This window comes from Pseudonaja textilis, chromosome 2, assembly GCF_049901715.1.
Source record: "Pseudonaja textilis isolate UNSWEBS1 chromosome 2, rPseTex1.2, whole genome shotgun sequence".
NCBI classification, from domain to species: Eukaryota; Metazoa; Chordata; class Lepidosauria; order Squamata; family Elapidae; genus Pseudonaja; species Pseudonaja textilis.
This window is the reverse complement of record NC_141991.1, coordinates 110,690,723-110,715,439: the sequence shown is the minus strand read 5'-3', so window position 1 is coordinate 110,715,439 and position 24,717 is coordinate 110,690,723. Positions and strand designations below refer to the sequence as shown.

Here is a 24,717-nt window from a genome sequence, read left to right as displayed (position 1 = left end):
GTTAGTTCTTTTATACTTTATGATGATTTCAGCCCAAGCCTGGGCGTTCACCTATAACCTATTTACCAAATATGGATTTTATGCTTACAAAATACCTAAAAACATATTTTGTCCTGCAAACAAAACATAAGAAAGAGGATGTGGTAGAGAAGACAGGATGTCTGTAAGTATATGCTATTTTTACCATTATCTTACACTTACAAAAATGCTTCTTACAGACCTTCCCTTGATTGCAGCTTCCTTGTTCTTCAACTTTAAATACATTGTTACTTCCTCTAAATAGATTTCCTAATTCTTTAGCGTAACACAGACAGAGTTGCCCTCTGTCCCTATGACCTATAGATCAGAGAGTTATAATATGCTCAGGAGCTAGCTAACTTATATAAAATATATTCCTTCTCTGGTCCTTCTTCAGTATAAGTATAAACATGAGTAAGAATACAGAAAATAAGTATGATTAAATGTGGATAATAGGACAGGGACGGGAGGCACAATGGTGCACTTATGCACGCCCCTTACAGACCTCTTAGGAATGGGGGTGAGGTCAACAGTGGATAATTTGAGATTAAAGGAGTGGGGGTTAGAGGATGTAACAACAGAGTCAGGTAGTGCATTCCAGGCATTGACCACTCTGTTGTTGAAGTCATACTTTCTGCAATCAAGTTTGGAATGGTTAACATTGAGTTTGTATCTGTTGTGTGCTCTTGTATTGTTGCAGTTGAAGCTGAAGTAGTTATTGACTGGTAGGACATTGTAGCAGCTAATTTTGTGTACTCCAACCGTAGGCGGCTTAGTTCAAGATTGTCCAAGCCCAAAATTTCAAGTCTGGTGATATAGGGTATTCTGTTGCGAGCAGAGAAGTGTAATACTCTTCTCGTGGAATACTTCTGGACTTGCTCAATTGTATTAATGTCTGATATACAGTGTGGATTCCAGACAGATGAGCTGTATTCAAGTATTGGTCTAGCAAAGGTTTTGTATGCCCTAGTTAGCAATTTAATATTTCCAGAGGAGAAGCTTCGTAAGATTAGATTTACAACTCTTAATGCCTTTTTGGCAATGCCAAAAAGCTCTGCCTCCTGAGTCCCAGCTGATCGGCTGGGTCTTCTTTTGTTGCCCTGCACAAGAGAATGAAGCTGGGAAGCAGGTTAGTGGAGTGGGGAGGAAATGGGATTTTGCAGTAACCTTCCCCCTGGAGTAGGGTGGGAATGGAGATTTTACAGTATCCTTCCCCTGCCATGCCCACCAAGCCATGCCCACAGAACCGGTAGTAAAAAAAAAAAATTGAATCCCACCACTGCCACTGCTGTACAAGAACTTCCCATCCTGTTTCTTAAAAAAAGGAGGTTCCTTGATTTTTAGCTTTCAAAATAGAATGACAGAATAACAGAGTTGGAAGGTGCCTTGGAAGTCCTCTAATATGTGATCTTGATTCTATCCCTCTATTAATGCAACCTAGGATTGCATTGGCTGCAGATTTATTTGTGACAGCTGCTCTAAAGGAGTTTCTTCTTATCCTATTTCTTCTTACAGGAATGGTCAGCTAGTCCCTTGTTTGAAAGGAAAGACAACAAAGAGACAGCCCTTCTTGATCTAGATGGAAGACAAACAAATATAAACAAACGCTATGCAGCAATCAAAGATGCTGGGCAGAAGATCCAGAGTATGGTGGAGGTATGAAGGAGTGAGAGAAAGATAGTTTTCACAGTATTGTGAATCATTTGTTGAATATTATGTTTGTCAACAGTACTAGTGTTTATACACCTTCAGGAACATAGGAAATTGTTTTATCATATCAGATTATGACTTCATCTCTTTCAGTGTTGATCATATTGCCTACATTGGTTAATCTTTATGAACCTTACTTCAATACACCAAGGATTAAAATCAAGATTTTTTTTGCATATAAAGTATGTGCATTATTCTTGAGCTCCAGCTCTTCCTTTACACCCTATGTGGCTACAATTGCATACTTTATATAATATGTTATGAATGTTTATTTTTGAAACTATATCATTACTATCTACTTTTGGAGGTTTTTATTCGGTGGAGGATGTTAGCCTGAGATGTGTGTACTCCTAGTAATGTGTAAAATACCAAGTGAGATACCACAATGTTTTAAGTCATTGGTTTAGAGCATTTCTAGTCTTCATTTTGAAAATTTATAAGGCAATTTACAAAATAATTTTAAAATACTCAAGTAGCTGTAAAATGTGTTTAAACAATAAAAGTGGTCCAGACTATTGAATAGCTGTTATTTTGCTAATTGAACTGCAAAGTAAATCCTTGAATAACATTGAGTTCACACTCACAGGAGGTTCAAGTTAAAAAGGCAATGTGGATTTTAATCTGTATTTTTTTACATATGTAACATCTCTCTGCCAAATAATTTTTGTTCAGCCTCAGATTTCCACCAGTTGAATCTGTAACCTTCCATATAAATACTTGTATCCATAAATGAAAGAAGCACGATAAGCAGCAAACAGGATCATTTATCTATTTATGGACCATTCAGTTTCATTAATGGCATCAGAGAGGCATAATATTTTCTGGGTTTTCTGTAAGGGCCTTTGAGAATAGATGTATTTCGATTGACTCTAGGAGTCTCAAGTGAGAGGACAGGAGATCGGAGGTGAAGAAGTCTGGTGCAGGCTTCGAACACCTTTTCTGGCGTCAGGAGCGATCCCCCAGGGATACATGAACCCCGGAGAGGTTCGTGTCAACGTGGAGATCCTCGAGCTGCAGAGGGGGGAAGGCAACTCCCCAACAGTGAAGAGGGAAACTCCCGAGCTCGGCGCTAAAGAGTAAGCTGTCATTTTATGGCGGCTTCCAATCCGGTCTGCCACTTGAGTGAATAAGCAAAGCAGTGACAGCCTGCGAGATCCAGTAACAGGAACAGAGAAACGGTTTATATCTTGGATTCTTTGAAGTCTGAAGGGAGTAGAATGACAGAAGAATGATAGCATAAATTCTTCTCTCCTGGTTGTGATAAGCACCTCTTGGAAGTCCGGCGGAGAGCGGCCAGAAAAGCAATTGGGGAAGCTTTGGGGAAAGAGAGAGATTGCTAAAACCTGGAGATTGGAGATCCGGATCTGGTCTGAGCACAACATGACTATTACATCTACTTAATATTGGGGAGAAGATAAATTGAGCATTATATTGGACTTTGGAAGATTTGTATGTGGATTTAAAAGTTGGAAAGCAAAGAAAGAAGCAGCAGCAAGAGGAAGAAGCCAGAGGCGAACAGAACGCTGGGATAGACGGTTTTGGGACTGCAGATTAGTCAGCACTTTTCACCATTTGCTGATTGGAAGGCTGAAAAGAAACCTCTAGCTGGAAGATGGAACTTTAGCTCACCCAATTTGCTCTCTTTATTACGTGGTACTACTTAAGTTTACTAAGTTGGCACTATTTTCTCTTTAAGATGACTTCCTTGTGGTTGTTTGTTTGTTGATTTTCTGAAGCTGTGGTAATCTCTCTTCTACCCCTTCTCTTATTATCTTGCCCCTTGCCTCCCTATTGTATCTCCTAAACACTTTACATAATTTTACTTACTGGGGGGGAAGAGGAGGATACACTATTATCAAAGAGTTAAGAGTTTACTGTTGTAAGTATTAATAGTAAAAGGGATAAACTTTGTTGATATAATCTATTTATAAATTATTTAGACTACTTACGACATTTAAGATCAATTCCTTAAAGTGTTAATTGATGTACTATTGTTGACCAATTTTCTTATTACATTGACTAGAATATTGTTGCAGATCTCTATTTATGATATAGGGAAAAGACTGTGGAGTGAGATATAAAATTGAAATACGTGAATAGTCTTTCAAGTACAGAACCCAAATACTGAATGGTGATTTGGGATAATATATTTAATATTGTGCATCAACAAAAACAAATACTTAGAGAGATGACATCCACAACAACTATGGCCTTAAAAACAGGAAAGAAGGCTATCCCGACCCTATCGACTACGTTGACAGCCACCCCACCAACATCTCAAAAAACTATCGAGGAGTCTTTAATAGGGAAAAGCAGCCCAATGTCCCCAATATTAATATACAAACTTCCATATTAGCCTTGCAGGAAGCTATATCTAAAATGCAAGAAATGATGATTAATAATCACAAGGAAACTAGAGCAGATATAAGTGAATTGAAAGATGAGATGGGGAAAATGAAGGCTGAAATGAAAGCGGATATAGCGAAGGTGGAGGGTAAGATAGGGTCTCTACAGCAGGCCATGGAGAGAAACGAAGTGAAAATAAAAGATATAGAGAGTAGAACAACACGCATGGAGTCTAACTTTGAAAGGATGGATGAGGAATTTAAAAATGTACTTAGAGAAACGGAAGACTCTCTGATCCACCTCGAGATGGACAAAGCAATGGCGTATTTAAGATTCCAGAATGTGGCGGAAGCCAAAAATGAAGAATTGGAACATTTGATGGCAGAAATATTGGCTGAATGGCTAGGAAAGGAAAAAGATGATCTAATTAAAGAGTTTGATGAGGTATATAGGGTTAGCACAAGCTACGCCAGGCGTAACAACTGTCCAAGAGAAATTCATATCCGCTTCTCTAGGAGATGTCTGAGGGATTTAATTTTGAAAATGTCTAGGAGGAAACAATATCATATAAGGGCAGAGAAATTAGGATTTTAAAACAAATTCCAAAGAGAGTGAGGATGATAAGACAAGATTATAAATTTTTAGCTAATGATTTAAATAAAGAAGGAATCCATTTTAAATGGTTAATCCCGGAAGGGATGTTAATTACATGGAAAGAGAGGAAAATCAAAATAGAATCGATAGAACAGGCCCAAGTTTTTCATCAACAGCTCACAGATAAGAATAGTCAACCCACCAAAGAAGAACCTAAAACAAGACCACAGGAGGTCCGATATTATCACAGAACCCAAAAGGAACGACTTTCTCCAATTTCAAGAAGTGATAATCCACAACATGGGAGAGAAGAGCAAATCCCACAACAACAACAACAAGAGAACCGAATCATTACTAGGCAAAAATCTAAGCAGAAGTAGATAAATGGTGGAGGGAAGAAGTTGCTCTCCATCAATATAAACGGATTAAATTCATTATTAAAAAGAAAAAGGATATTCTCAAAACTTATTCAACATAACGCAGATATAATATGTCTTCAAGAGACACATATTTCAAGAATGACGAAAGATATCTAATTTGTCCAAAATTAGGTAAACTTTTACAGCACCGGCCGACCAACACAAGAAAAAGGAATTGCAATTTATGTAAAACAAGATGTAAAGGCAGAACTAATCTGGTCGGATCCCGAAGGAAGAACTCTGGTTATACAAGTTCGGATAAACCACATCACATTTTTACTTGTAGCAATCTATGCCCCAAATGATGACCAGGGAAATTTTTTAAACACCTTCACCAAAAATAGTAGGCTTTGAAAAAAGAAACATTTGCTTGATTGGCGATTTTAACTCCATTGCAGACTACCAGAAAGACCATAGTAATATGGGGAAAAACAAGAAGGGGAAAAGGGAACTCTCTGCAGCATGTAAGGAAATGTTGAGAGAGTTAAATTTAAAAGATCTATGGAGGGAACGGAATCTTGAAGGAAAACAATTTACATATTATTCTAACCCACATAAGACTTGGACCAGAATAGATATGGCTTGGATGGATTTGGACTTGGCTAATGAAATAAAAGAAATCAAAATTCTACCGAATGAATGGGCTGATCATAACCCAATACAGCTAATTTGGAGGGATAGGAGACGAATAAAAAAAAAGATGGACACTAAATAACCAAATTGTAAACCAAGAAGAGTATATTAATAAACTGAAAGAGGAGCTAAATTATTTTCTAAAAGATAATAATAATGAAACAACTTCAAAACAGAACATTTGGGATACTATGAAAGCAATTATAAGAGGCACAACAATTTCCTATAATGCTATGAGAAACAAGAGAATTTATGCCCAACAAAACGCGTTACAACAACAAATCCAAGACTTAGAAACACAATTACAAAAAACCCCTAAGACCCAAGGACTACAAAATCAGTTAATACTAGCCAAACATAAGCTGAATTTAATTGAACAAGATAAATTAGAAGTTAGCTTGAGAAGGTCCAAACAAAATTATTTTGAACACGCCAATAAACCAGGAAGATGGCTATCTTATAAACTTAAAAAAGAAAAAGAAAAGAGATTGATACACCAATTAATAGATGAGAAAGGCATCCCACAACATGAGATTGAGAAGAAAAAGGATATTATATTAAACTATTTCCAAAGATTATATAAAAAAAGAAGAAATCAATGAGGATAAAATAAGAACTTATCTGGAGAATACGAATGATAAAACAATAGGGGAAGGAGACAAAGAATTACTAAATAAGGATATTACATGGTCTGAGTTAAAATCTGCAATGGAAAATCAATGTAATAATAAATCCCCTGGTCCAGATGGGATTCCAGTAGAATTATATAAAGCCACATTAGATTTAGTAGGGCCTCTGATGCTGGAAGTGTTTAATGAAGTACTTTCGGCTGCCAAAATGCCAGACTCATGGAGGGAGGCGTTGATTGCGTTAATTCGAAGGAGGATGTGGATGCCAGATATATTAACAATTATAGACCAATCTCACTTTTAAATGCCGATTATAAATTATTTACCTCAATTATTGCGAATAGAGTAAAACAAGTTTTAAATTTATACATTCATGAAGACCAAAATGGTTTCCTTCCATTCCGCCAAATTAAAAACAATTTAAGAACCGTTATTGACGCCTTAGAATATTATGAAGCTCATCCAGAGAAACAATTTACACTCTTGTTTCTAGATGCGGAGAAAGCATTCGATAACTTACATTGGCACTTCTTAATACAAAAATCTATAACATGAATCTGGGCACTAAATTCGAGAATATTATCACAACAATTTACAATACCCAACAAGCCAATATACTAATTAATGGTGAACAAACAGGCCCACTAAGCATTGAAAAGGGCGTTAGACAGGGTTGCCCTCTCTCACCCCTCTTATTTATATTTGCTTTAGAATCATTGTTAACGCGGATAAGACAAAATCCTGAAATTCAAGGGGTTAGGGTCAAGGCAGAGGAATATAAATTACAGGCGTTTGCAGACGATATGGTTTTCTTCCTAGAGGATCCCATGGAGAAAGGACATAATCTAATAAAAGAACTAGAACAATATGGTTCAGTAGCAGGACTAAAGATCAACAGAAATAAGACGAAATTACTGACTAAAAATCTAACAGAGAACCAGAGGAAAGAATTAGAAAAAACCATGGGGATACAGGCAACAAAAAGGTCAAATATTTAGGCATATGGTTAACACCACATAGTAAATCACTCAAAGAGAATAATTATGATAAACTGTTACAGCAAATTAAGAAAGATCTAGAATCCTGGAATAAGTTGCAGCTTTCTTTACTGGGCAGGATTGCCACAATCAAAATGAACATTTTACCAAAACTCCTTTACTTATTCCAGACAATCCCAATAAAATTACCAAAAAATTTTTTTTGATGATATAAATAAGGTAACTCTTAAATTTATTTGGCAAGGGAAAAAAGCTAGAATCAGTATTAAGGCCTTACAAGATGCAAAAAGTAGAGGTGGGCTAGCGCTTCCAAACTGGGAATTATATTATTGGGCAGCCAACTTACTATGGTTAAAAGACTGGGTCAATTTACGGAATAAAAGAACTCTAGCCTTGGAAGGGCACGACCTTCAGAGAGGATGGCACGCATTTCTATGGGATGTGGGGAAAACTAAACAGGCGTACTTTCATAGACATCTTATTAGAGATTCACTATTAACTAATTGGAAAAAAATATGTAAAAAACATTATTTAAAAATTCGATTTGGCTTTCAACAATGGAGGCAATGGTTCATCCCAACAATTTGGATATAACAAAAATGACTAAATATAAAGATTTATTAGATCCTTTAGGGAAGCTAAGAACTCGACAGGACTTACAGGAACAGGGATTTAAAATTGATCAGTGGTTATATATACAAATCCATAGTAGATACAAACAAGATATCAAAGAGTTTGGAATTTATAGCAAATTACAACACTTAGATAAAATCTTATTAGGATCAAATAAAAAGAATATTTCTAAATTTTATAAATATTTATTGGAGGTAGAATTAGAGCAAGAGATAGTGAAAGGGAACATGATAAAGTGGAGTAGGAATATTGGAAGAAGCATTACATTAACAGAATGGGAAAAGATCTGGAATAGAATCATTAAGATTACGAAATCTGCGGCGTACAAAGAAAATATGTATAAAATGTTATATAGATGGCACTTACCCCTTCGAGGTTAGCGAAAATGAACCCAAACTCTAGTCCAAAATGTTGGAAATGTAAAAACATAGAGGGAACCTACTTTCATATGTGGTGGACCTGTAAAGAAGCCCAGAAATACTGGCAAAAATTAGAAAATGGCTGGAGGAGATAACCAAAGATCAAATTGAATACAAACCAGAGTTCTTCCTACTAGGGATCTCTGATAAACATTTTCCTAAAAAGACGAAATACATAATAATTCATATTCTAACTGCGGCCAGATTAGCATTTGCCCAATGCTGGAAATCATCCCGTTTACCTACAGATCAATTGGTCATTCAGAAAATATGTGACTGCGCAGAAATGGACAATTTAACCATAGCTCTTAAAAATAAAGAGTCTTCAGCATTTGATAATAATTGGAATGCATGGTATAATTGGTTTTATCAGAGATAAACTGTTTAATGAGCATAAATAAGCATAAATATCCATAAATAGCGATAAGATGTGTATATTTAAAGTAAGGTAGGAGAATTGGATCTTGTAGACTGTCAAAAAGAATATTTGTCTGGTTTTAACGTATTTTCTTTTTCCTTTCGTCTCTTTGTTTTTTTTTTTTTTCTCTCTCTTTTATACTTCTTCTTTTCCTTTTTCGGTCGCAAGACCGAGCGGTTTTTTTTTTTTTCTCTCTTTCTCTTCTTTTTCTTTCTTCTTTTTCTCTCTCTGTTTCTTATGTAATGTTGTTATGTTATTTTTTTAATTGTAAATTCAATAAAATTTATATGAAACGAGAATAGATGTATTTCATCCTCAGTTGTCCATGTAGCAAGTAGCATTAACAACTGGGGCTGTTATTTGCATTCTAGCTCTGTTCCTGAAGTGACATTGTAAAAGTGATGGTAGTACAAAGAACGTTCACAATATAGATTTGGAATTTCTCTTTTCTTGATCATATTCTTTTGGCTCACATGAAGCCAGATCAGAGCCATGTTACTCAAAGCAGATCCTTAAACTTTCACTGCAGACCAGGTGGCTTCTTCTCTATGACCAGGAAAGGGGACAATTGATTTGTATTAAATGTTCATAATTTAATCTATATGTACAAATAAGGAACTCGTACAAGTAAAATTTAGATATACATTTTATGGCCCATAAACCATAGATGTCCTAGAGACATCCAATTTGAACAAGCCTGAAAAACAAAGTTCTTTTCTCTGGCTTTTATTCTCTAAATTGCTACTCCTACTTTATCTTGTCCATTTTTTCTCTTCTTTCGTCAGAGGTTTTTTAAAAAAAACCCTAACCAGGCATTTTCAATCTTCTTCTCATCCCATGTTTGCTTTGTTACCCTCATCTCTTCCCTGTACAAGTGATGCTGTGGCCTAGAGGTGGACTCTTGCCTCACAATTAGGAGGCTGTGAGTTTGATCCTAGGTTGTGGCAGATATTTCTCTGCCTGGGCGCAATGAGTAAATATCACCTGCAAACTCTGCATTGGCAACAGGAAGGGCATCCAGCCAGTAAACACTCAGTTCCATTCAGTTGCCCCGACTTCATTCCGATGCGAGGGATTATGGGGATATTAAAAGGCAAAAATATATATGTAATCCCTTCCCTGTTTAATGGCAGAACTGCCTAAACATACTTCTTTTGTACCGATTATTGTTTTTTAATTCAATCCAAGTTTGTGTAACATCCATTCAGTCTTGACTTAGCTTTTCGTATTTTACCACACTGATTTTAAATTTCTATTTTCACAGCACTCAGCTTACTTTCTCCTGACATCCCAACTCTTCCCTATAGGAAAGCAGACAGAAATGCAGTTGTATATACAGCTCCTTTTTGCTTCTTTGAACAAACATCCTTTGCAATAGTTCACACATTATACACTAGCCATTGCCAGGCATAGATGCTATATTTTGCATAAACTACATAGTCATCCCACAAGCAAATCATTTTTATATTTTAATATTCTTGCAGTTACCCCGTCTACACCACCAGCCAGGTAATTTTTCCATTTTCTTGCAATGTGTATTATTTCCTTTTTATTCATTTCTTCTTCTTCTAGCACTTATAAAATTCGTTTCAAGTCTACTTTTCAACATATCACTATTATTTCCATGTGAATGTCTAAATATTCATTTTCCCTTACTTATTATCATCCTGAATCATTTCTTCCCTTCATTTTTAATTCCACCAACTTTGCTGCAGGCTCCATTTTTGCCCCTCTTGGTCTATTTCAAAACTAGCTTTTGTTTTCCATCAACGTTGCTGTTTTTTTCATGGCTTCTTTTATTTTTTAAACATTCTCCACTTTACTTGATAAAATTCTTTGCACCTTTTTCTCTCCAAACAATGTCTTTCTCTCATTCTCATTTTTTTTTGCAGCCACCATTCCTATGCATGGAAGATGTTCACTTCATCATTCCAGTTGGTCTCTTTTTTTTTGTATTGCTGTGGCATTTCCTTTTTTTTCTCCACAGAGCTTCTCCTTTTCTCTGCCCATCATTCATTCATGCTGCTTAGAAATTTGTTACTAATATTTTCTAATCTTTTCTCTTTCTGCACCCATTTGAATTCCTCTCCTTTTTTTCTTCTTCCAGGATCATTTTTGTCCAATATCCACAATTGACGTTACCAAGGAGAGGGAGAGAGAGAGATCTGACACATTCTAACCCTTTGTATCCTTTTATTCTTCATTAATACTCTCAAATTTTTCATTATAAACAATTAAATTGGTCACACCAGTACCACATGCTGCACTCTCTTATAGCATATTTTGGTCAGTCTTCCAGAAATGCAATGAAGGTCTGGTTTTATCCCAAGCATGCTCATATTATGGCATTTACCTCAGATTTCTAATCTGTCTTGCAAATCAATGTACAGCTGACAGCATTTCCCCCTCTTTCCCCTCCTCCAAGTTCAATTTATAGATAATGCCCTGAGGGAAACACGTGCAATTTTAAAAACAGGAACATTACAGAAGGAGCTCCTGTCTAGGAGGGAAGAAACAATGGCCCCAAAGCACTACATGGTAATTTGTTATATAGGTAGTCCTCGACTTACAGCCACAATTGAGCCCAAAATTTCTGTTGTTCCGTGAGACATTTTTAAGTGTTTGCCCCCATTTTACGACCTTTCTTGCCTAGTTGTTAAGTGAATCACTGCAGTTGATAAGTTAGTAACTCAGTGGTTAAGTGCATCTGTCTTCCCCATTGATTTTGCTTGTCAGGAGTCACAAAAGATAATCACATGACTTTGGAACATAACAATGGTCATAAATATGAACCAAAGATGAACCAGTGGCCAATTTTGATCACATGATCATGGGAATCCTGCAAAGGTTATAAATGTGAAAAACAGTCAAGGGTCACTTTTTTCCACGCTGTGGTAACTTTGAGTGGTCACTAAATGAACTGTTGTAAGCTGAGGACTACCTGTATTTATTCAATGGATGCAGACCTATATGTGATTTGATATGCTTAAAGTGAGCATATTTTAATCTCTCAGTTCTCTTCCATAGTTTCTCTTTACTGAATACATATTGGAAATGATATCATGCGTGTATGGGTAAATTCTAGTCACCAAAGTATTGCTGACTGACTCCTTTTATGACCATTAAAGCAATTACTATTGACAGAAAGGATCTGATTAAACCTGATTCACTGCTTCTCTGAAATATTTTTTTCTATCTCCAGGAAAATGCAGACTTGTTCAAGGCTGACAAGACAACTGTAATATGGTCTCATTATGTAGAATATATAGACGAAATAATCTTAGATGGTTACTTTAAGTTTATACGCAAATCACTGCAGTTTCTACTCAGCAATATGGCAGCCGATGTAAGTAAATGAAACTTCAGAAGTATTTTTTTTACCTTTGATACCACCTTTGAAACACAAAAGTATTAATGGGTGCAATCTTGCATACTAATTTGAAGATGTTTGCCTCGATAAATTAAAACACTGTGTTCAGAGAGGCTTTTTCAGTATAGGTTATCCTCAACTTACGACCACAATATAGCCCAAAATTTATATTTCTGAGACATTTGTTAAGTGAATTTTGCCCCATTTTACAACTTTTCTTGCTATACTTGTTAAGTGAGTCACTACAGTTGTTAAGTTAGTGACATGGTTGTTAAGTGAATCTGGCTTCCCCATTGATTGTACTTGTCAGACGGTCACAAAAAGTAATCATATGAGTCTGGGACACTGCAACTGTCATAAATATGAGTCAGCTGCCATGTGCCTGAATTTTGATTGTGGGGATGTTGCAATGGTCATAAGTGTGAAAATTATCCCTTTTTTCAGTGCCATTGTAACTTTGAACAGTCACTAAATAAACTGTTATAAGTTGAGGACTACCTGTAAAAATAATTAAGCAAGATGTGCCCCAGTGGTGGGATTCAATTTTTTTTTTACTACCGGTTCTGTGCGTGTGGCTTGGTAGGCGTGACATGGCTTGGTGGGCGTGTCATGGCTTGGCGGGCATGGCTTGATGGGTGTAGCAGGGGAAAGATACTGCAAAATCTCCATTCCCTCCCCACCCCATTAACCTGCTTTCCAGCTCCGTTCTCCTGCACAGGGCAACAAAAGAAGACTCAGCTGATCAGCTGGGACTCAGGAGGCAGAGAATAGATGGGGGCGGGGCCAGTCAGAGGTGGTATTGCCAGTTCTCCGAACTACTCAAAATTTCCGCTATCGGTTCTCCAGAATTGGTCAGAACCTGCTGAATATACCACCTCTGATGTGCCCACATATTTTGTAATGTGCCAACAGAGCAATCCAAACCTTTTGAGATGGCATTCTCTGAGGTCTTACATGGGTTCTGTGGTGGTCTGTTCCCAACTTTGAAGAGATGTGCTATTGTGTGTGCACGTGTGCACAGACATGCTCACACACAATTGCTGTTTAATAGTTCTCAAAATGGCACTCTGGTGCAAGAGCATTTTTGGATTTAATGGATTGAAAGCTCTTCTTCTCTTCTATGTGGCCCAAAGTTCTTATCTGATCCAGGCAGTTGTATGTATCTTCCCCTCCCACTGAAACCTATGGGAACTATTGTTTTGGAAACTGTGGAGGTGGGGAGTACTTTGTGTCCGGCTGCTCCCCCCTACTTCTCTCCCCTCATTTTACCATTGTTCTGAAGATTGTTATTACCATCCTTCACCTGACTGAATAACAGAAATCAGAATGATTCAAAATACAAATAAAGAAAAGTGATATTAAAAAAAGAGATTTTTTTTTTCCAAATCCATAAACATACTGGTTTCTTTATGCACCTGCTGATTAAATTGTCAGATACTTAAAAATGATTTAATACTGTTTCAGTGAAAGCAAGTCTGCTTTATATTTAGAAAATAGAACCATAACAATAATGATAATAGGACTAAGGGTCCAGGGAGCTTGTAGAAAGTTCATATTTTGAACACAAGACTGAAAACTGGCAAATGAAAACTGCTCCGATGTGCTTTCAGGCCAATGTTGCCCCGTTATTTGAAGTTCGGATGGAGTTGTATAAAGATGACTTACGGTATCGTCCATCTCTGGAAGTGGGAGCAGAACACGGTTTTTTGGAAATGGTAGAAAATTTAATGAATGATATCTATGATACAGCAAAACTTATACCCCGACTGGCAAAAGGGAAGCTCGGCTATAAGGTTAGTCCCAATCTATGGATCTTTTTTTCACCTGAATAAATCTAGAACAACTGATAATCATTCGGGCAAGAGTTGATTATTGTTTTGGTTCAAAAGGCCTTTAGGGCATCAAACTAGGTCCACCTGGCTTTACACAGTGTACTGATAGTTTATGATAGGGGGCAAAGGAAAGTCAGTGAATATTTATATTTCCAAGCACAGTTAATCGTGGCCCCTGATTTCTACATACCTGAAGACAGAACCATGCAGTAATATATCTAGGGTTGAAAATGAAAATTGTAGCCCATGAGCCTACAATGTCTCTTTAGGCAATCTCTAATTGAGCACCCAAGGGACAGCAATTAATGGGCCCAACAGCAATTAATGGGCACAACAGCAATTAATGGGCACAACAGCAAGCAGGTCCAGCAACAGTTCTCAAATCATGAACATTGTTAATTATTATTAATGGACTGGTGTTGCTCATTGTGATGTCCTTTTTTAAAACTTTTTTTTAAGGAGGATTGAATCAAAGGACAGCTCACTAGCCATCATCATGATGATAGTAGTAGTGGTGATGATTTTCTGTGGGAAGGTAGTATTGTAGGCATTCTTCATTCAGCCCCCAAAATAATTTTGCTGGGATGAGAAATAGCAATGGGTGAAGAGTGATGCAGTGAGCTCCAAGATTGAGTGGGAACCAGAATATGGACCTTCCCTGCCTCACTTCAACAACTTCAGTGGTACATTACAGTAGCTATCTTGGAAAAAAAATCATTTTACTATTAAAAATATATTATCCTTTGCAACATTTTCAAGTAAGGCCCATTGGTGCCCCAAGGGAGCTTTCCCCCACCTATCATAATTATTTGATGTATAACTTTTGTTTCCAGAACAAATTTCTCCTATGGTTAAAAACAAAAATGTGGGAATAGATAGGCACTATGAAAGAAAGAAGTAACACCAGCTCCTTCTCAGTAGATAGCAAGGAAGCAACTATCATTCAGAACCACAGAATACTCTAATTATTAAGTACAAATACATAAAGGTTCATTTAATACAAGACATGACACTTTTTACAGGAGGCAACTAGCTGGTTTATATAATTGCCTGATGCCAGTTTTGTCCTTGATGTTTGCAGACTGACTTGGAAGATATGGGAGAACTAATAGAGATGCGGGAGGAAGTGGCCAACATTGTGGTGAATGCCATGAAGCAGGGCGAGGAATATCAAGACTCCTTCGAAAAATACTCCTACCTTTGGATGGATGATCCCCAGGAATTCATGCAGCGCTTCCTGACTTTTGGCCATGCTCTCACACAGGAAGAGCTTGAATCTCATGCGGAGGAGTATTTGCCACACATTGCACCCACTCTTGAGCAATTCCAGCTACAGGTTAGAAGAGGAGGGGGTGGATGGGTCAAGAGAGACTCCCATTCTTTATCTGGCTAAAATCCTAAGCCATAGAGTACAATATCACGGGGATATCTCCTACCCAGTTTCCTTAACCCCACAATGGCCACATCACTGCTAATGAGGGTATGTAATAGTACATCGTCTGTCTTCTTTCAGTGGCATCATTCTCTTTCTATCTCTCTGTTCAGCCCTATTTCTCTTATAATGCCCCAAATATGATTCTTAGAATATTGTCTCATTCCTATCTTCAGTCTGTAAGATTGATTTGAATAAGAATGTGCACCTGGTGTCTCTTCTAATTTCTACATTTCAATAATAGCCACCACATAAATTATACAAACGCCCAATGGCAAGTGTCTTTTTTTAACCTGAAAATTGTTTTGTCCTGAATACCTGTGCTTTCTTTCCTTCATCTTTTGTAAAGTATTTTTGCTAATCATCCACAACCAGAAGAGGGTGCTCTGTCCCTAGAAAAGATAGCCTTTCACACACACACACACACACACACACACACACACACACACATCTTTTTTTCCCCCAATTCTGTGGCTGTAATGGAAGTTGGCTCCTGCAGAATTTGTAAAACACACATTTATCTTCCAGTCACCTATGTTTTCTCCAACAGTGCTGTCTACCTTAGAAAAGATAAACAGCAGAAAGGTTTTTGTAAAAATCCTCTCTGCTAGCTCAATTTTTTCCCTGAACTTTTTGTTTTGTTTCCTAGATTGATACATATGAAAAACTATATGAAGAAGTATCCAAGTTTGATAATAACAAAGTGTTCAATGGTTGGCTGCAAAGTGACTGTCGGCCCTTCAAGCAAGCACTGCTGAACACCATCAAACGCTGGAGCTTAATGTTCAAGCAGCACCTCATCAATCATGTCACTAATAGGTAAGATGGGAAGATTTTGACAATTTTCAAACAACCCTTCTTGGGTTGTTTTATGTGTTCAAGCAATCACAGTGATTACTTTCAGAAACTTGCTATTTGTAATTAGGAATCCCACAAGTAGGACCTGGGTGTAATAATACCTCTCCCACTTGAATTAGCTGTCAACCTTACCCAACAAACACACTGACTCTGATTGTGAAAATGTCATGCAAGCTGACAGCTGGGATTCTCTGATAGCCTTATACTTTGTCGATTTTCTAATCTAGTTTTAAAGGTATCTGAGTTGATGGACACTTCCACATGTTGTGGGAGGGAGCACCATATTTAATTATGCGCCTTGTAAAGAAACACTTCCCTTTTTTCCCCCTATCCTGAATCTCCAACTATCACCGATGATTCCAGGTGTCGGGATTAAAAGTTAGACCTCTGATAAGAAGGTTCTTTCTCTCCCAGCTGTCTTCTCTCAGCAGGCTAGGCTAAGAAGGTGAGACAGCATATTGCCTCTCAGATTAAAGAAAAAAAAATACTCTGTCTCATAGGGTGCCATTGTTTTCTATGACAAAAAGAAACACTACTGACTGGAAGCTGAGGGTGTAAGTTTATTGGTTTTTATATAAAACCACTTTTTAGATTGGCTGTAAAATAGGCTAACACAGCTACTCCTCTAAAATTCGAATCAATGTTATTTCTGAATTGAAGAAAGCCAGAATATCACATTTCTGCCCTTTATAGCCTTCAGGAGCTTGCCGCTTTCATGAAAGAGGCAAATGCAGGCTTAACTAAACCAGTGAAAGAGGGTGACTACGATGGGCTTGTTGAAGTGATGGCACACTTGATGAAAGTCAAAGAAAGACAAGTAGCTACAGACAATATGTTTGAGCCTCTAAAGCAGACTATTGAATTACTAAAATTGTATGGAGAAGAAATGCCTGAAGAGATCCATATGCAGTTGCATGTAAGTATGCCAGCAGTAATTTTTACTAAAAACAATAAGCTACTAGTTATCTTTTTTTTAAAAAAGAAGTCTTTGGATATAGTATAAAATAATACAATTCCTTTTGTACAATATAAACATCAAATGTTTTTATAGTTCCTAAATGTTGGAATAGAGAGAAGTACAGAACATTTAGAGAAAAAAATAATTTAGGAAAGTAATACCTAATTAAACACTAAATTTACACAATCTGCAGGTATTTATTCTATAATTTTGTTTCAACTCTCTGGGATCCAATGTGATCTGCCATAGGTGTTGCATTGTATACACATTTCTTTACTGTTCATTCTGCTAAAATTGGTGTTAGAAAAGTCACAAATATGAATAGAGTTAAGACCCCAACAAATTTGTTTATCCTCTTATTTAGCTATTTGACTTCTTTCTTTTTTCTCCTCATATTACCTATAATAAATAGTCTGTATTTATTTCCCTCATCCAAAGGTCTCTTATACCTGCATGGACAAAATGTCTACTTTTATTTTTATTTTTAAATCTATCTATCTATCTATCTATCTATCTATCTATCTATCTATCTATCTATCTATCTATCTATCTATCTGGCTTTTAGGAATTGCCAGAGCAATGGAACAACACCAAAAAGTTGTCCTTCCAAGTCAAACAAAATGTGGCTCCTCTGCAGGCCAATGAAGTTACAATTATACGAAGGAAATGCCAACAATTTGAGGTATGTTTTATGATTAAGGTACAACTTTGCTCAAACTCCCTCAAGTACAACACAGGTTAAGCCTATTAGGGAAGGAAAGAGGCTTAAGATGGATACCCACCCTCTGCTTGTCAGAAAGGTCCCATTCCACGAGAGGGCACTTTTTCTGACACTCATTTTCCAACACTTCTGGGGTTTGGGATTTCCACTCATAAAATTCTTGGGGAGAAAAGGAAACAACCACAATTTGGGACCAGCAGATGGCATCAGCATAAGAGATTCAGATCCAGGCTGCAAAAATCAAGACAATTTAAAAAAAAGGAGACTTTTCAGTACAGGTAGTCCTTGACTACCTGTAATTCATTTAGTGACTGTTCAAAGTTACAACAGCATTGAAAAAAGTGACTTTTGACTGTTTTTCACCATGTTGACCTTTCCAGCATCTCCATGATCACATGATCAAAATTTAGATGCTGGACAACTGGTTCATACTTAGGACCGTTGCTGTGTCCCAAGGTCATGTGATCCTCTTTTGCAACCTTCTGACAAGCAAAGCCAATGGATAAGCCGGATTCCAGATTAACAACCAGTTATTAATTTATCAACTGCAGTAATTCGCTTAACAGCTGAGACAGGAAAGATCATAAAATGGGGCAAGATTCACTTAGCCAATGTCTTACTTAACAACAGAAATTTTGGGCTCAATTGTGGTGATACACCGATGACTACCTGCATTTCTTTGCTGCTGTCCAGTGGTTGCCCTACTTAGTGCACAGTGAGGTTGGCAATTTTGCTGCCTTTGCTCCCCTCTGCCTACATCTGACACACCACCAAACCTTCTACATGCATAAGAACATGAACCCTCTACATGCATAAGACACATGAACCCTCTACATGCATAAGCCAGCCCTGCAGCTGACCATGGCAAGATTTGTAGTTTTTTTTTTTTTTTAATGACAGTTGGACAACTGAGGCCGCCATTGGCTGCAGGGGAGTCACTATTGTTACATTAATAACGCTTACCCTACAGGAGAGAGCAGATTCTGGGAGTTGCCCTTCCAACACATTAGGTTGTGCCAGACTGACAGAGTGGACTGTTTCAAGGAGTGATGGTCTTCAACCAGCTTTGCCCTGATTGCTATTAGTTCCGTGTCATAATCCAAGTTCATTATCATTCTGAATCAGTGGCAGCCAATATTCATTCATCACAATTTTGGACTGCTGCAGCCATGCAACTCTTGGTGGCATATAAGAAATAAAATATACATAATACAATAACATAATACAATAATAATAGAGTATTCCAGACATTAAAAGATCAATGTCTGGAATACTCTACCTGACTCTGTGGTTTCTTCCCCAAACCCCAAAAACTTTAACCTTAGACTGTCTACTATTGACCTCAACCCTTTCCTAAAAGGTCTGTAGGGGGCGTGCATAAGCGCACCAACGTGCCTACCGTCCCTGTCCTATTGTTTCTTTTATTTTTCTTATATGTATCCATGTATTCATAACTATGTTTATACTTATACCTGTTATCTTGTAAACGATTGACAAATCAAATAAATAAATCATTATCACCATGATCAAAAGTGTAATCATAAAAAAGAATTTTTCACAAGTGCATTGTGAAAGGTGTAACATTGAAACAATTCTTAAGGGTTATCTTACTATCTTAAAAAAGGCCCTCCAGAAAAGCCCTGTCTCTCATTCTTTCAGAAGGCCAACATGGTTAAGGCAGTTAATCCCCAGTGATGAGTTATTCCTCAGCATGTAGTCACAACGGGGAAGCATCTCCCCTCAGCTTCAGTCCTTCTGTTCTGATGGTAGTGGGGGACCGACAGCAAATTTTTCAGGCCAATTCTGGTTGAAGAAGGAGGTCCTGAAGTGTTCCAGTGTTGTATTTTAGCCATTATTGCTTTCTTGTTCAAAATTTCCTTTCTCTTTCTTTTTTCATTCAGATTAAACAACATGAGTTCAGAGAGAAATTCCGAGTTGATGCACCTTTCTCTTTTGTTGATCCAGACCCATATAAATCCCTAAGCAAGGTATAATCCACTAAGACAGTGCTTCCCAAACCTGGGACAAACTACCCCAAGTTGAGTAAAAGTGTTTCATTTGGGTGGGTGGTGGTGTAAGAACACACAAGCCTGTTAACCAGACATTTACATTGACTTAAAAACTGCCACATGTACTAAAATATACTAAAAATCTCCCAAAGTATTTTTATTAAGAGGAAAACCAATGAAATTACCAATGGTTATTTGTTGAAATGACAAGATTATAAATATTATTGTCTTTATAATACTGGTAGTCCTAGAGCTGTAATTCACTAATCATTCGAAGTTAAAACAGTGCTGAAGGAAGGGGCTTAAAACTGGTCATCAAAGTTTGATAAAACTTTCTGATAAGTGATGTTTGGTAACGAAGGAAAAAGTTTGGAAAGAGCCATACTAAGATGTGGAAATGTCTATGTAGGCAATATTGTATGGATTTCAAAGAACTGCTGTAATATATGTGCAGTTCTTTTAGTGCCATAATACAATTCCCAGAGCGATTGAGCTCTGTTGTTTCCCTTTATTGAATTATATATGTCATTAATAATTGTCATATGCTCTATCAACCGTGACTCAAGAAAACCTCAGTAAGGTCTTGAAGGATGGCCTGGAGTGTCAGTCTGTGGATATTTATCATAATGTTCCTTGCTTTAGTGCTACTGAGAAGATAAAAAGACTGCAGAGGTCTAACCTCTGTACTCAGCAAATGGAAACCAATGCTTTTTCATTGTGTGCCTCCAGCAACAAAAAATGATTACTGGTATGGAAAAAGAGATGGAAGCCCTATCCAAATCAGCAGGCTTGTTTGAAGTATCTGTTCCAGACTACAAGCAGCTAAAAGCATGCCATAAGGAAGTCCGCTTGCTCAAGGAGCTCTGGGACATGATAGTCTTGGTAAGTGTAATTTGTGGAATGGGACCAGTGCTAAACTCTGAACCAAAATGACAGGTCTTGCTATATCAAAAAGCAGAAGAAATGAATTACTGAGGGAAGAAAGTCCCAAGTCAGATCAATGTTGCTTCTCCTGTAACCCAGGTTGTTTGTTTCATTGAAAATCTGCTGGTTGATTTCTTTGAGTGACGCTATCACTATCCTTTTATTTGGAAGTGGAAGTGTTGCCAGGTTCTTTGACAAACAGAATATTATTTCTTTAATGGTTATAACATGATCTTCTATATGTAGGATAGAGAGATCATCAACCGGAGTGTTTGATGGAAAGTAGGAGAAGTTTTTGCAATTGATAGCCTCTTGTGAAGGATGAGGGAACCGTGCAGGAGAAGAGCTTGGGTTCTCTCTAGGATCCGAAGGGGAATAGCAGGTGCCTTGCCACATTGCTTATTTGTGTCCTCCTGTGACCTGTTGATATAACCTGTTCATTTTTTCATAACAACCCAAAGTGCTATTTGTGTGTGTATCCACAAGGCAGGCAGAAGAGGAAAATCACAATACCAGGCTGATGACATTGTCATGTAAAATTCACGATGTATATGTTTGTGTTAGACACCATAAAATCCTTACAAAATTTTGTCACTTGCATAATGACATCACACCCTTGAGCCATCACGTTGATATCATTGTGGCTTGTTACAGACACTTATTACTATTTCCCAACTTCTTGGCATTGGCGTATTTTTCTATCCTTATTTCTGGAGCTATTGACTATCTGCCTCCAGAGCACCCAAGAACAACTTGCCTACGCACCCGTTAAATAGCAAATCATTTAAAGCTCTGTACTTTCTGTTTCTAATGCAGGAAAATGGATCATTAGGGCTACTGAGAAATAGCTTTGAATAGCGCATTGTTTGCATTGCATAGGGATGAATGGCAGTAAGGGATTAAAATAGATATCTCCTTACAATAAGTGTATTCTCCTTTGAGTTGTAAAATCTGTTGAAGCCTTTGAAGTGATTCCACATAAGTTTTATAATAGACTGTTTCACCACCAAAAAGATTGCTCACATACATACATTTCCGTCTAGGTAAATGAAAGCATTAACGATTGGAAGACAACCAAGTGGAAAGAGATTAATGTTGAACAAATGGATCTTGACTGCAAGAAATTTGCTAAGGATGTGAGAACTTTGGACAAGGAAATGAGACCGTGGGATGCTTTTATAGGACTGGATAATACAGTTAAAAACATGATCACATCTCTTCGAGCTGTCAGTGAACTCCAGAATCCAGCTATCCGAGATAGGCATTGGAAAGAACTCATGCAGGCCACCCAGGTAATCTAATGTAGTCTAAAACAAAGGCCCACAAGGCTGGAGAGCACCATCGTTGTCATCCTCGTCGTCTTTCTAATTTTTGATCTTCCACATCAACAAATTTGAAGTGTTCCAATAAAGCAGGGGTCTTCAAACTTGACAGCTTTAAGAAGTTTGAAGACCCTTGCAATAAAGTGAAATATAAAAAATGATATATGTAAAAAACCTATATGGTTTTTTATGTTTTTATTGTTATACTGTGAGCTGCTTAGAGTTATGGAACATAAGATAAATAGCTATATAAGTCTTTTAAATAAATGAATGAATAAATATATTATAAGTAAAGTAAAAATCACAAAATTATTAGATCCAAACATTGGTTCTTCTGAATTGTTGTTAATCTGAATATTAATGAAGCTGCAATTATTGCAGAATTGCATAGTAGAATAGGAAGACTACAGGTGAGTATTCAGCTCTGACTGACTGTCCCTCCTAACACATCTTTTGCACCAGGTGAGGTTTACCATGTCTGATGAAACAACCCTGGCAGACCTGCTTCAGCTGAATCTTCACAAGTTTGAAGATGAGGTTCGCAGCATTGTAGACAAGGCTGTGAAAGAATCTGGGATGGAAAAGGTACTGTTTGCCCCATGCCACGACCATTAATTACTCCTTTTTAGGTACAAAACAGTTTGAAATGACATTGAACTGAGTTGTGATTCTCATTCCTTCCTTCATTATGTGGGCAAATCTTCACCATGGGGTCTGTTCAATATTTCAGAATAGCTGAGTACAAAATGTGACAAACATTATACAGTCTATGGAGATTCTCAGTCATCCAGATCATGGTTGTCCAAAAGGTGCTTTTTCAAGGGGCAACTGGACTTTCTGGTTTTTCTATGAAAATGAGCTGAAGAAGCTTCTTGGGTGAGAAATGAAATGTTTACAAAGAAAAACCAGAAAGTCCAGCTGCCTCTTGAAAAAGCACCTTTTGGACAATATCATAGTGTTAAGCCTTTTTGGAAACTAAAGTGAAAACAATCCTATCAATTCTACTGATTAAGATCAAATGTTTGTTTTTTCACAGAAACATTTGCACCCTCTGTTTAAATGTTTTTTTTAATATTATGTAATTGCAAACATGTATTATAATTATTATCATCTCACAATATTGATTCTCCATTAAGTTCCCAGTCCAATTGGATCTAAAGGCCAAGAAAACTTTCAAACAAAGAGTCATTGATATATCTTCCCAAGATGATTTAGCAGCACTTAAATATATTTTAAGTCTTTGAAGTGGTTTTCTCAACACAAGTCAGCTACCCAGCTGGAAAAATGTTTAACAACTTATATACCTTAACATCTCAGAAGAGCTTTTTCTAGAGTTTCTTTTGAACAACTAGACTCCATGGTAGGAGGATATGTGAGGTTTCATGGAGTCCCAATTGAAGAAAGACTGTGAATTTGTGGAGAACCAACTGTTGAAGGCATTGGACATATTCTTCTTGACTGTACTCCGCAGAAAGGGCTTCTTATTTACATTCTTATTTAAAAACTAAAAAATACTCAGGCATCTAGGAGAAATTGTCTTACTTTAACCTGCACATCACTAGCAAGACTGCAGCATTTTTTTTCCAAAGTCCATTTAAAAGAAGATGGAACAATTAGATCAGATTGGAATTAGCTGTAGGGGTGATCACAATTTACTATGAACATATCCCATAGTGATTTTTCTTGCGGGGGGGGGGGCATATATTTGTCCATTTATATTTTATTTATATTTTTGATATGGTCAAATGATGAAATAAACTTTCCATTCCATTATATTGCATTCTATTATTCTATTCTAATTATTCTTATTTTGTTATTTGTATAGCACTTTGAGATAGAAGTGCTCATTATTACATTATTATAACATGTGCGCTCATTATCACATTAATCAGTGATGCACCAGGACAGGGTTTGTCATACAGGGTTTGCCCAGTAATTTTTCTGAGCAACATTCAAAGCCCTACATATCTTGGGATCAGAAGGATCCTCTGTTGCTCCTCAATTTGTCTTCGGGTCATAAAGCTTTTCTCTGGCTGAAAGGATGAGAAGCAGAGGGTTTCTTCTTCCCACTAATGGAACACTTTCCTAGCAAAGCCACAAGCGACCTTGTGTTTTCTTGTCCTTTTGGCACCAAGGAGATACATGTTTATTCTTTGCAGAGCTTTGAAGTTAGCAGTCTTAATCTATTGTAACTGCTGTTTCCATGATGGCTTTCCTCAGAGTAATTTGTTGTGCAGTATTTCATTGTTTGTTCTTTTATCGGGAACTGTTCTGGAACACAGAGTATACAACGTACAAAGTAAGTTCAAATAAATCCATAACCCTGCTGTGTAAAGTCTGGAACAGTTTGCTGTATTTGTCAAATTATGTTCCTCATTAGCTGGTACTGTATACAACTGGGACCGAAATGGAGCTGAATATATGTCTTCCTTTTAAAAAACCCTTATTCATGAATATGAAAATAGTGTATAAAG

At 37.1% G+C, this 24,717-nt stretch overlaps 1 protein-coding gene across 1 annotated transcript in view; it reads left to right on the top strand.

Moving 5' to 3' along the window:
- Positions 1-24,717, top strand: part of DNAH17 (dynein axonemal heavy chain 17) — a 137,070-nt gene that overhangs the window by 29,475 nt on the left and 82,878 nt on the right. Inside the window, exons 16-26 of the mRNA XM_087924917.1 lie at positions 1,534-1,674; positions 12,020-12,163; positions 13,798-13,980; positions 15,101-15,355; positions 16,101-16,270; positions 17,003-17,225; positions 17,833-17,949; positions 19,890-19,976; positions 20,727-20,879; positions 21,965-22,213; positions 22,706-22,828. Of these exons, the coding sequence (XP_087781043.1) occupies positions 1,534-1,674; positions 12,020-12,163; positions 13,798-13,980; positions 15,101-15,355; positions 16,101-16,270; positions 17,003-17,225; positions 17,833-17,949; positions 19,890-19,976; positions 20,727-20,879; positions 21,965-22,213; positions 22,706-22,828 (1,845 nt within the window). The remainder of the gene's footprint in view (positions 1-1,533; positions 1,675-12,019; positions 12,164-13,797; positions 13,981-15,100; positions 15,356-16,100; positions 16,271-17,002; positions 17,226-17,832; positions 17,950-19,889; positions 19,977-20,726; positions 20,880-21,964; positions 22,214-22,705; positions 22,829-24,717) is intronic.